Source organism: Podarcis tiliguerta (genome assembly GCF_965153285.1).
Source record: "Podarcis tiliguerta genome assembly, chromosome: Z".
NCBI classification, from domain to species: domain Eukaryota; kingdom Metazoa; phylum Chordata; class Lepidosauria; order Squamata; family Lacertidae; genus Podarcis; species Podarcis tiliguerta.
Window position 1 is genome coordinate 30,294,301 of NC_139553.1, and position 12,909 is coordinate 30,307,209.

General features: G+C 41.5%; 1 protein-coding gene across 9 annotated transcripts in view; it reads left to right on the plus strand.

The window, feature by feature from the left end:
- Positions 1–12,909, plus strand: part of DACH2 (dachshund family transcription factor 2) — a 314,613-nt gene that overhangs the window by 258,421 nt on the left and 43,283 nt on the right. For all 9 annotated transcript variants that reach the window (XM_083424218.1, XM_083424217.1, XM_083424211.1 and 6 more), the window contains one exon: positions 1,407–1,487. In XM_083424218.1, coding sequence (XP_083280344.1) covers positions 1,407–1,487 — 81 coding nt within the window. The remainder of the gene's footprint in view (positions 1–1,406; positions 1,488–12,909) is intronic.

Below are 12,909 nucleotides of genomic sequence, written 5' to 3' on the forward strand. Positions count from 1 at the left end.
GGGGGGTGGCATGGAGCTAAGCATCATGGTCTTGCTCATGGCAAGTGTGCTTAACTGGCTCTTCCCTTCTCACAGAAGACAGAGCCCCCTGTTCCCCTGTATGTAATAGGGAGCCCCAGTGATGTGGCGAAGGGGCCAGTGGGAATATAGCTGGCTGCTCCTTTCAGATATTCACTGAAAATGTAGATGCCATTGTAGCAGAACACAGGGGTGTTGGAGTACAGCTGTTGGCAGAAAACATAGGCCCAGTCTACCTTTAACGCGTTAGACTTTTATATGGAAGGGATAATGTGGGTTCCTAACACTAGGAGCCTTCTTACACAACCACTTCAGAATTGATCATACAAGGTGCATGAGCAAATGGTGCATATGGATTTTTTTGAACTTGTGAATGTGTCCAACAAGGTACAAAATATGGGAACCGGGCATTTTTTTTAAAAAGTGAAAGATAATTCCTAGAAATGGTGATGGTTTATATTTGAATGATCTAACTGGTGTGCATTTTCACGTTCCATAGCAATTTTGCTGGCATCCATTACTAGACTCCAGTTGCCAATATTGATCATAGAGCAGGGATGGAGAACCTTTGGTCCTCTGGATGTCAGACTACAACTCCCATCATCCTTGGCCATTGGCTCAGGCTGATGGGATCTGAAGTCCAGCAACATCTAGAAGACCACACGTTACCTATCACTGACATAGGTGAGGAAAAGTATTTTGCAAATTCACTTAGAGATGTGACCTCTCTCACATTAGGAAATAGTATTATTTGGTATTTTAGAGAGCATAAATGGATTGACATTTGAATATTCCTCAGGCAGATTAGTAGAATATCATCAGTGGTGATAAAGGAGACAACTAAATATTTATGTGAAAGCATCTGTAGTAGGAAAAGTAGGTATCCCTCCTGCTAAGGCTTGCTTCAGTTGACACAATCCCACACTGCAATCATGGTGGGCTTAAGCTTTAAGAACATCTGTGAATTCTTTGCAGTGGCCATAAAGTTAACTATTCTGATTTCTCTGGCTGGGATGTAATGTAGCCCAGTCAGGGGCCACCAGTGGAAAAAGGACACCGAATAACTAAAAGGATGTGCTCTGAAGGCCCTTTCCCATCTGACTTTGTATGAATTGGCCAGCTATGTTGAAGCTCTTGGGCTTCACAAATCTCTTACCCACTAACTAAAGCAGTGTTCATTATAAAACCTGATCCTTGGTGGCAGGTATGTGGCACAATACATTTCCAGTTCCTGAATAGCAATCTCAAGAAGACTGAGCGCCCCCAAGAATATAGTAATTGCTCTTCACTGTTGTGCATTGAAGATATTGTTTATAATTTTGGCAAATATGCAGGTCAATGACCCTCACTCTTTTTCCTTCTTCACTCTGTCATGCCCATTCTTTTAGGCATGCTGCCAACTAATAGAGAGGGTGAATCTGTGGATCAAGAGCCTGGGCCCAACCCAAAGAAACTCCTGAAGGAAAAAGGTAATGTCCTCTAATATTTCGTTCTTCACAAAGGATCACAGACTGGATTTGCTGCACTCTTCCTGTCTGTTGAAAAATGATCACAGTAGCTAAGTGTGTAGTTTTCCTTTGGTTTTAGATTGAAATTAGATGGCATTTGTTGTAAAGCCCCCTGCCCCCTCTGTACTCTGTCTTCTAACCATGGAGAACAAACAAACAAACAAACCCTGTCTGGTTCATAGGCTGCAAGTTCTGCTTACGCGGTTCAATCAGTTGTTAGGGATATTGGTGAGCTTCTTTCATGTAGAGGTAAAACAGCTGATCCAGACCTCTGAGGCCTCAAGCTTCATGGAAATAAACACACCAGTGATAGGGACAGACAGAAAAGCAACCCACAAGTATAGACGTGAAGTTCAAAAGAGCCAGGTTTTATTCATTGGGAAGAGAGCATTTACACAGGTTGACGGAAATAATACATAATTTCAACACAAAGATAGATGTTGATGCCCTTGGGTGGCGGTATCTATTCCCGAATAGTTCTAGAGGACCAAGACCAAGTGTAGTGCAGGGGTAGCCTTGAGATATTAGGGTCTTGAGCTCCATAAGGCTACATATATCAAACCCTGTATTGAAATACCCATCTGGTTCCTTCTTGTCTTGCCTTCAGACACCAGATCAAGACACTGTTTTTTCAGTATACTTTTGCTGTCCATGGTGAAGGACACACACACACACACACACACACACACACACACACGCCACGTACAGAAGCTGCCTAGTTTGGCAGCTGAATCTTACTCTGATAGTGGTAACAGGATAGTGTCCTCCACTGTACCTGAGGCTACTGCATTGATGAGGGTGCAGCATAGGTTCAAAAGCACAAAGGGACATAATCACCAGGCCCTTGGTCCACCTAGTTCAGTATTGTCTACACTGACTGGCAGCAGCTCTCCGAGGTTTCAGACAGGGGGCAAAATAATAATAATCCCCAGCATCACCTGGAGGTGTTACGGGTTGAACATGGCACCTTCTGCATGTCAAGGAGATGTTCTACCTCTGAGCTATGGCTGTTCCCTTGCAATGTGGCTCTTGGGAATGTGCCCCAGCATTTGTCACCAGAGTCTTCTGCCTAACAGATGGTCATCGTATCAGAGTTAAGTCCTGGTTTTGCCGCTGCTTCTTTTTCCCAGTTTTTCTGGTTGCTGCATTCGTTGAAGAGTGTATGTGTGTGTTTTGCAATGTCTGAGCTTTCTGGTTGTTGTTTTTTTGTTGCTTTGAAGGACCATATGAATGGAAAAGCAGAGTGAACATGTCTACATAAATAAATTCAAGTATAATATGGTATGCAAAAATAGATTAAATATGAATATGACTAAAGATTTTGAGTGCTTACTGTGACTCAGCAAGTTGGCTGACAGTTGCATTTCTGAATACAGTTCCCCCCCCTAGAACACCCATTTTGGAGTCAGCCTGTGGCTACAGATTATTGCAAGTTATATGGCAAAATTATACAAATTTTGATTCACACTCCACCAAAATTATACCAAGCAGATGAATATTAAATAGGGAATGCCAGTTCAGGAGTGCAAATTCTGCAGTCATATCTGGGCTGTGCCGTGTAGCTTACCTATATACTTCTGTTACTTGTGTTTTGTATACAGCATTTCCTTCCGTAATATTTGTATATTTGTATGAAATGTGAGCCTCATTTTTCATACCCTGACTGTTTGTCTTTACCAAGAAAAATAATAATAATAATAATAGTGTTTATTCCTGTGAAGGTTTTCAAAGTTATTATTAAGGTGGTATGTAGTTAACTCAAAATTATCAACATTTATTAAGTATGACAAGTCAGCAATTTACACAAGCATGGCAAACATATGTTTTCACATCTGGTTTGAGTAATATCATCATGATTTTTAAAATGATTTATAGCTCTGCAGGCCATAAAATGCCAGCTTTGCTGTAGCTTGGAGTTTTTCAGTCATTGAGCAAATTACTAAAAGCATGTAATGGGGGCAGGGTGGGGGGAGCAGGGGAGTGAGGGAGAGGTGTTTGCCCGCGTCTTAAATGTAACTCCAAAAGTTTGGTATTCCATAACAATTAGCAGGGCAACTTGTGCAAAATCCAGCTATAGTTGTTAACACTCCATATTAAGAAGCACTAAAATGCTGACAAGGTGATCTTGTTCGTCAATAGGTAGGGAGCAGAATTCAGAGTGTGTCCCTGTAGGATGCCGCAATAATCAGGACCACCTAGGGGCAGGGAAGAGGGGTTACAGGCCCAGATCCAGCAGGGGAGCCAAACTGTGAGCTTTCATTAAAAAAAAAAGGTGTCCCTAGCACATGTGGAATGAAAGTTATGAAGCAAAATGCGCAGGCATCATTTGAAGCAATTGCTTTGTTAGTTATGAGCTTACCCTTACCTTTCAGTGTGTTTCACCAGTGAGTGAAGTCAGAGGTCTGTTTGACAAACGCTATAGAGAAGCATAAAGTCACACAAACCAGAGAAGACACAAACATGGCTTCCGAATGGCCAAGGAAATCCCTTCTCCAGACAATACAGAAGAGATTTCCTGGGCCATTTTGAAGCCATGTTTAGGTCAGGGATGGCGGGGCACATGTCAAACTAGTTTTTCCTCTAGAATCAGACAATATCAAAAGGCTGCCCTGTTAATTTTTAAGGGACTTTCTGTGTCATTTTGATGCTGCCTCCCCATCTTTTCCCATAGAGAAGTGATTGCTATCCAAATAATATCATCAACAACAACAACAACAACAGAGAAATCAAGAACTGCAGTGTTGTGGTGACAGGGCAGTAGTGTGTCCTCTCAAAAGTAGCAGCAAAAACAGGAATTCATGCTCTTTCTAACTCAGATTAAGCTTCATGCTATCTTCTTCTGCTTCTGCTTCTTCTTCAGTATGTGGGTATCAAGTAATTGCCCTGCTAATGGAAATAAAATCAATCATTACCATATATTGCAAGGGGCAGGAGGATTGTTCTCGACGATGTGTAGGCTATGTCATCCCTACAAAGTAGCCCAGTGATGCTATACTTATTTGGGGGGGGGGGGCAAGTAGTGTATGATCCGCTTGCAGTGTAGTACAGTGTTGCTATTCAGTCTCTTTTAGGTAAATGCAGTTGGTGGAGGCAGGGGTTAAACTTATAGCAGCAATGGGCAAGGCAGGTGATTAATTGCTTTAGCACCCATAGAGGAAAAATAGGGGGATTCACTGCTGCTGGTGGTAAAAACTTGTAAATGGAGAGATTCATGTCAAAGACTGAAATACTTTTTGCTCAAAACAAGAAAAAGAAAGTGGTAGCTATTTGACTTGTTCTGGTAACATTGCTGTAGTTATTAAGGAAAAAATAAATGATCACAACAAATGTTTTTAGAATGCGCAGCTTGCTTTTTAAGAATTTAATGTTGATTTCTCCAGGCATGGGCTTAGTTGCCATAAATCATCAATCTCCTTTGATCCCAACCCCCATCCGAAATGTATTCTTATCTAGTACTGCTAACATAAGATCTACTGACGAAAGGTCTACAGCAACATAACCAGTTTACAACTCATGAAACTTAAGTTCTTTCCACCATTCAGGATTGGCACAGGTGGAAGAACAGGGCTCTTGAGCTGGATGGCAGGCAGAAATCCATCAGGTTAGGCCTTTTCTATTATGGAAATATCTCCTGTTGCTTTGTCCCAGCTCCTGCCAACCTAGCAGTTTGAAAGCATACCAATGCAAGCAGATAAATAGGTACTGCTGCAGCAGGAAGGTAAACGGCGTTTCCATGCACTCTGGCTTCTGTCACAGTGTCCCGTTGCGCCAGAAGTGGTTTAAGTCATGCTGGTCACATGACCCGGAAAGCTGTCTGCGGACAAACGCCGGCTCCCTTGGCCTGAAAGCAAGATGAGCACCACACCCCATAGTCACCTTTGACTGGGGTTAACCATCCAGGGATCCTTTACCTTTTTTTACCTTTACATCTATGGGGAAAGCTTCACCTGATGGCATTCTGTCTGTCATATATCTTACTTTTTATTTTGTGTACTCTATCCCTCCTACAAAAGAGGGTATGAATGTTCTTATAGCACAAAGTGTGTGCAAGTTTTTGTACACTTTTGAGTGTGAGAAGGAGAGCCCAATTCACATGCAGTGTTCTGGTCCCCTAAAAATCATGTCGGCAGCCTTAAGTTTAATTCTCCCTTGTATTATGTAGTCTCTATAAACTGGAAAATATGAATTTGTTCAAAATAGGCAAGGGAAACAACACACCAACGCTTTTCTACATTTTTGAATATATGGCACTTTTGTTTAGCTGAGGATGGGTAAGTTAGTTCATGACATTTTTGCATGTGTTCATCATAAGTCAATTCCATTTGTGCTTCAATCTGTTAATTTTAAATTGTTCTTTTAATGAGCATGAAAATTTAGCATTTAAACACATATTTAAATATCCATTTTAAGATGCATTTTTGCCTCAAAATATGCACTTTCAAACATACTTTGAGCCAAAAATTGCTCCAGAAGTTTCAGGAATTAGCTAACTTCCAAACCAAACATGGAAGGTACAACTGAAGTCTGTTCCTAGTGGTTTTTACGAACACCAGATTCCTCAAGCGGCTCAAGTTTTAGCAATAGATATCTAAGCTAATTTGTAACACTGTTTTTTGAAAAAGCAATTGCCTACAAATATTGTGAAAGGGCCATATCCTTTTCCCATTTGTTTGTAGAGACTAGGTTGGATTTGGTAAGTTTTATTATATAAGGGGTGAAATACTGTCTACCTGTGTCTTTAAACCCTGAAATCATTCCCAGTTATTGGGATAATGTACAAATCTCTCTCCCCCTCTGCTTTTTGTTTTGAAGTTTTATTCTGCGTGGCATTGCAGTTTCTGATACTTTCAACCGTTCCAGCATCTGTTATTGTTGCTTTCAGAAACTTTGGAAATAGTTTTGGGGAGGGGAGGGGTTGCAGTAATAATAGTCTTTCAGATGGACTGTTTTCATTTTTGAGCAAGGGGTGAAAATTAATGAGTTGGAAGATAAGAAAGATCAGTGATTTGGCTCAGGAACTTAGCTGACTTTCCCCCCCACTCCTTCTCTCTCTGCCTTTTTGGTGTGTTTGTTTTATATGATTCCAGCACCTACTCAACAGAATGCTGTCCAAGAAGAATCAGCCCCCCCCACACCTCAAACAGTCGCAGTCTAGAATATCAGCATATGTCTTTCGCTTCCCATGAGGTGATCCCAGGCTTTATTCTCCCCAAAAAAGAGTAGCAAAGAAGTGCTTCATAAATGGCACAAATCTAGAGGGCAAGCAGATGGAAAGGCAAACTAATATCCTGAGTTGCTGTTTCCACCAATATGCCATGCAAACTGATAAAAATGCTGATGGGCTTAGCATCTATAGCTTTTAAAGCTATAAGCTGAAGTCTTTTAATTTTTTTTAAAGAGATCTGAGTTTATGGTGGAGCACTCATTTGGTGAGGGGGCGATTTGTACAATAAAACAATGGCTTTGGGAAAGGGCTGCAGTTCAGTGGTAGAGTGCAGAAAAGCCCAAAGTAAATTCCTGGTTTCTCCAGGTAGGGCTGGCAGAAACTCCTGCCTGAAACACTGGAGAGCTGCTGATAGTCAGTGTGAGCAGTACTGAGCAAGATGAACCAATGGTCTGACTTGGTGTGAGGCAGCTCCTTGTGTTCTTATAGGCTGACCCTGTGGTCTGCTGGAACAGACAAAATGTTAGGAGCATTGTGTGCTGGCAGGCATGTGGAATAGTGTCTTCTCCGTGGTGGCCCCCCAAATTGTGGGATTCAGTACCACTTGAGATCAGGCACATCCCTCTACACTTTTAAACAGGCCTTCAAGACTCAACTTTGACTGAAGGTTTCCCATCTGTATCCTCAAAGGTGGGGTATAAATCAAAACATTCAAAGGGACCAGCTCCCTTCCCTTCCCTCCCACTCGCACCAGTACAACACCGGGAGCAAAACACATGAATGTGAAGTACCTATTGTGAAGTGACCCTAGCAGCAGAATCCTATACATGTTTCCACAGATGTAAGGCCCAATGAGTTCATGGAAGCTTATACACAGGTAAGTAGATAGAGGATTGCAGCTTGAAAGAAGGGCAGCATAAGGGCTGGTACTGGCAGGGTCAGGAATAGGCTGCCGGGATTAGTTCAGTGGCATTGGCAAGTATCTCCCCCACACTCCCATCACAATTGACTGATGCTTCAGAACTAGTTGACAATAAACCTAATAGGCTAAGGCACTCTATAACTAACCTTTAAATGAGAAGTTGCCCGTTGTTCCTTTAGCAATTAATCCAGTGTTAAGGAATTTAATTGACCACAAGACTACATTATTAAAGGAGCGGGGTGGGTGGGAAACGGTCACCCTAATTGAGACTTGAACCTGTACCCTTTATTTACTGTGCTGCTCGAGATGTGATTTAGGGGTTAATTGACTGGCTAGCATTTCCCTGGCTGCAATTATTTCCTCTAACCAGCGCTAAATGCGCACTGTAGCTAAGACCATTTTTAATGGCATCTTTTGCTATCAGCTCTTAGAATAGTGTCACAAGGACAGCCATGAAAGGCTGACTGGTGGGGCCATGGAAGGATATAAATAAAGAGATTCAAGGTTGTCTTTCAAGTTTCTAGTGAACGCATCAAGAAAGAAAGAAAGCGGATATTGATGTTGATTCACAGTTACAATGGAGGGTGGCTAATTTGCACACGGCTGATCCCGTAATTCACACGCAAACCTAAGCAACATCTTTGATGTCATAAGCAATGTTGAATTATCTTGGACCATTGCAGGCTCTTTGTCTTTTGCTAAGCCTTCATTAATCAATACAAAGCTTCTAACTAGCAGACTATTAAATGCCATCGCTGGGAATGATCACATCTCAGAGGTTGAGAGGCTTGGGTTTTATTTGTTTTTAACTTCACACAGAATATTTGGGTTTGCCTGATACATTGGAGCATTGTGCACTGTGTTAAGCTCTGAGCATCACAACCTAAGAAGAGTGGCAATATATTAGGGCCAGTAGTGTTTTGCGTGTCAGGCTAGGACCAGGGAGGCTCAGGTTCAAATAGTCACTTGGCCATGAAGCTCACTGGGAGCCTCTGGAATCTCTTGCTACTCAGTCCGTTTCACATGTTTGCGGTGCTGAAATAGGGAGGAGAACAGCATATGCTGCTTACAGCTCCATGGCAGAAAGGCAAAATACAGAATCGGTAAGTAAAAATCACGTTAAGAATGGTGTGACATCGACTACCAGATTTTGGGTGTTGCATGGCTTATTCCAGGGATGCGGGTGGCGCTGTGGGTTAAAGCCTCAGCACCTAGGGCTTGCCGATCGAAAGGTCGGCGGTTCGAATCCCCACGGCGGGGTGCGCTCCCGCTGTTTGGTCCCAGCGCCTGCCAACCTAGCAGTTCGAAAGCACATCAAAGTGCAAGTAGATAAATAGGGACCGCTTACTAGCGGGAAGGTAAACGGTGTTTCCGTGTGCGGCTCTGGCTTGCTAGAGCAGCTTTGTCATGCTGGCCACGTGACCCAGAAGTGTCTTCGGACAGCGCTGGCCCCTGGCCTCTTTTAGTGAGATGGGCGCACAACCCTAGAGTCTGTCAAGACTGGCCCGTACGGGCAGGGGTACCTTTACCTTTTTATGGCTTATTCCTATGTGCCCTGTTTTTGAGCATCATGTGGGGGTTCTCACTAAATACAAAGACAGGACAGACCTGTTACTGGTTTATATGGATCTTTGGTCTGAAGCAAGACTCTGGGGAGTTGGAGCATGCCCTGCTGTACCCAACATTGGGGTGAGATGGAAACTGAGAGTGACATAGATACCCTTCCTTCCAGTGGTGGTGCATGATACACAGCTCTGCCTGCCACTTATTATGTCCTTTTCTTTAGCAGGCCTCCCTTAGCATGGTTGGCCCAGGTCAGCATCTTAGTTGTTCTTATTTCAGGACATGAGCCAGCAGTGCAGTGCGGCTGCTAAAAAAGGGTTAATGCAGTGTTGGGCTGCATTAACAAAAGCAATAGTTCTAGTTACAGGTAGGTAGCCGTGTTGGTCTGCCGTAGTCGAAACAAAATAAAAAAAATATCCTTCCAGTAGCACCTTAGAGACCAACTAAGTTTGTCATTGGTATGAGCTTTCATATGCATGCACACTTTTTCAGATACAAGTGTGCATGCACACGAAAGCTCATACCAGTGACAAACTTAGTTGGTCTCTAAGGTGCTACTGGAAGGATTTTTTTTATTTTGTTTCTAAAGCAATAGTGTCAGGGTTAATAGTTCCATTTTATTCTATGCTGCTCAGGCCAACATCTGGAACATAGGGACCACATTTTATGAAGGATGTTGACGAAACAGGAGCATATGCAGAGGATGGCAATCAAGATGGTAAAGGACTGGGAAATTAAGTACTGTGAGTTAAAGGAGTTGTGTACATAGTACATTTAGCCTGGAAAAGATTAAGTGGAAACAAGATAAGCATCTTTAGATGTATGGGCAGGTGACATGCAGAAGATAGAGCACGTTTATTCTCTGTGGCTCACATTGCAGTTTATTCAGTTTTCCTGGTTGCCCCTAACAGTTAATTTCTGCATTACATTTGAGCTTTCACATTACATTAAAAAAGCTAGCTTCCAGAAACATAGTGGAATAAAATGCAAGTTTAGCAAACATATTTTTTTCTGCAAGCAAGTAACATATAAATGAGCACTAAATCTGTGCAATTGCATTCCACGATGTTTCTGGAAGTGGCTTTTACATCGTGTAAATGCAGAAATTAACAGTTAGGGAAACATGAGGATGGAACAAACTGCCGTGTGAACACAGCCTGTTTCTCCAGAGGGCAGCCATCTGTCAGGGCTGTTCTAGCCACATTCTGCCTTATAGATCTTTTATCATTTTATCATTATCTTTTTATCTTTATCATTATTATCATTGTTGTTATATAGATTTATTTTCCTTGGTGGGACCCAATGCAATTTACAGATACAAACAAGAATCACTAAAAGCATAGACAATGACAATACTTTAAAACAATTAAATATAATTTTAAAACAATTAAATATAATTATAATTACGGTATGTATGTAAATAAAGTATGTTTAAAACATACAAATAATCACACAAAAACAGCATGGTACCAGCCCTTTCATTAAAAGCAGTCAGTTCCCAATTCCCAGGTTAGAATGTGAATTCTTTCTCTCTTGCTTGGTCCCTTCTGTTATTTTATTAACAAAATCTTTTTACCACTTGATTGTAAAAACAAAACTATTAAGTGGATTACAAAAATGTAGAATGAAACATTGAAATTATCAGTAACACACACACACCGGTTAAAATAGGTATTTAAAGGGATTATTAAAATCAACAGTATCTAAAAAGAGGTAAAACATATATAACGATATAAAAAAAATGTTTTAAGCAGCTGACAAAAAGAGTATTGCACAGCAATAGGCAGAGAATTCCAAAGTGTAGGTGAAGCCACAATACAAGATTGATTTCATACAAGTGCAAGATGTGTATTGTGTAGCACTTGTAACAGTACCACTTATGCAAATCAAAGCGGTCAAGCAGGCACATATGGCGGGCTAAGGTGATCCCACGAGTAAAGTGGTCATAAGATGCTTAGGGCTATATATATGTTAATAGTAACAATATGATCTTGGCCCAGGACTTATAAAACTTGATAGGCACAACTTCTTATCAGTTGGGTCCAGACTTAGAGTAAATCCATTGAAATCCATGGGACTCAACTGAACCTGCAGACTATATTAAATCCTGTTTATTGCAATGAGTCGGCTCTAAGCACACCTAAGTTTGGATCCAACATCTATTTTTAGTGGGTTTATTCAGTCTTCCTGGGGAGATGGGCTCTGCCCAATTTTAGCCTCCATTTGCATGATCCAGTCATCTTCTTTACCTCCTGGTTTGCTATAAGTTTAGTTGATCTTTGCATCTGAATCACACAAACGGATTACTGCAAGCCATTGTTTCTTCATAAACTAGATATAGAAACCATGCTTTGAAAAGGCTTCCGATTTTGAGTTGGAGGTGAGGGATGGGTAGTGGTAATATTAGCTTGCTCAGTACAGGTGCAACAACCAGTTATACTTCATGCAAACCAGGAAGTGAGGGAGGGAAACGAAACCTGTGAAAGGCTGGGGGTGGAGGGAGGCCAAGGCTCTTTATATAGCAACAGTCAAACCATAGTTTGTCCCGTAACATCTGAACTGGACCAGTGGGTGTACCAAGACATTAATATTTCCACACGCACAATTGTGGGCCTTGGAGACACCATTCTGCAATTGTAAAGTGCACAGGAACCAATTTAGGGCACCTTGTAAAACCCTTAAAGATCTTTGCAATGATTGCAAAGCTAAAAAATGCCCGGCCTGTACAGCCTTGCATGCTGACATACCTTTCTGTCACCATTACTTGGTGAAATAACTGATAGCAATCAATGTGATTATTTCCCGTCGCCAGAACATTTTTATTTTTACTGTGGTATTAGCTGGCTGTATGTTTTGGGAAAGAAGATATAAATATGTTTAGCCTCTGAATATAAGCTCCGTAGAAATGTTATATTACCCACTTGGAAGTGAAACTGTAGGTGACATACTGTTCAGGAACGAGGGCCAGCTTTGCTTACAAATCAGCTGGATGATGAGGTTGCAAAAGTTATATTTTCCCTGCTTTCACTGGTGGAATTTATTAGCTTCTTGGAATTGATTCTGGATGCCTTTCATTTGCCATTGGGCTAAAGTCAGAAGCAAAATGATGATATACCACATTTTTGCTCACTCATCTTTTTATTGCCTAACTATTGTTATTGAATAAAAGACATTTGATATATTTCAAGAAGGAGACCCAGAACGAGAGAGGGAGAGAGAATGTTTCATTTTCTTTCTTTTTTTAAATGGTCATCCATTTATTTGAATGCTGGGCTGGCCGGCCACAGTATTGAGCTAGCAGCTGGGGTGAGGGGTTGGGGGGAAAGAAAGGGGGAAAGCATGGAGAGAATAGATTCATTGACGGGGGGAAGCAGTGAGGCCTACAGAGGCTGCCAAAACGTTGTGTCATTTTATTTGCCCGGGAAGAATGGACCGGAGCAAAGTTAATATCGATGCAGTGTATGAAAGTGTTTGAGTCGTTATCTCTGGGAAGATAATGTGAACTCAGCAGTATCATTGCTTTGATCTTTGGTTAAAGTCTTAACAAAACTAGATTGCCGTTTGACTGACAACCTTGTCAAGGAATGAATGAAGACTGACACTCCAATATTGAAAATGCAGCGTTTACAGAAGTTTTTTGAGTCCCAAGTTTTCTCATGACACTGCTTCTTTTGTGGAAGACTGAATTTCACATTTATTTCCACCACCCCCCACAAAAAATAATGAAAATAATA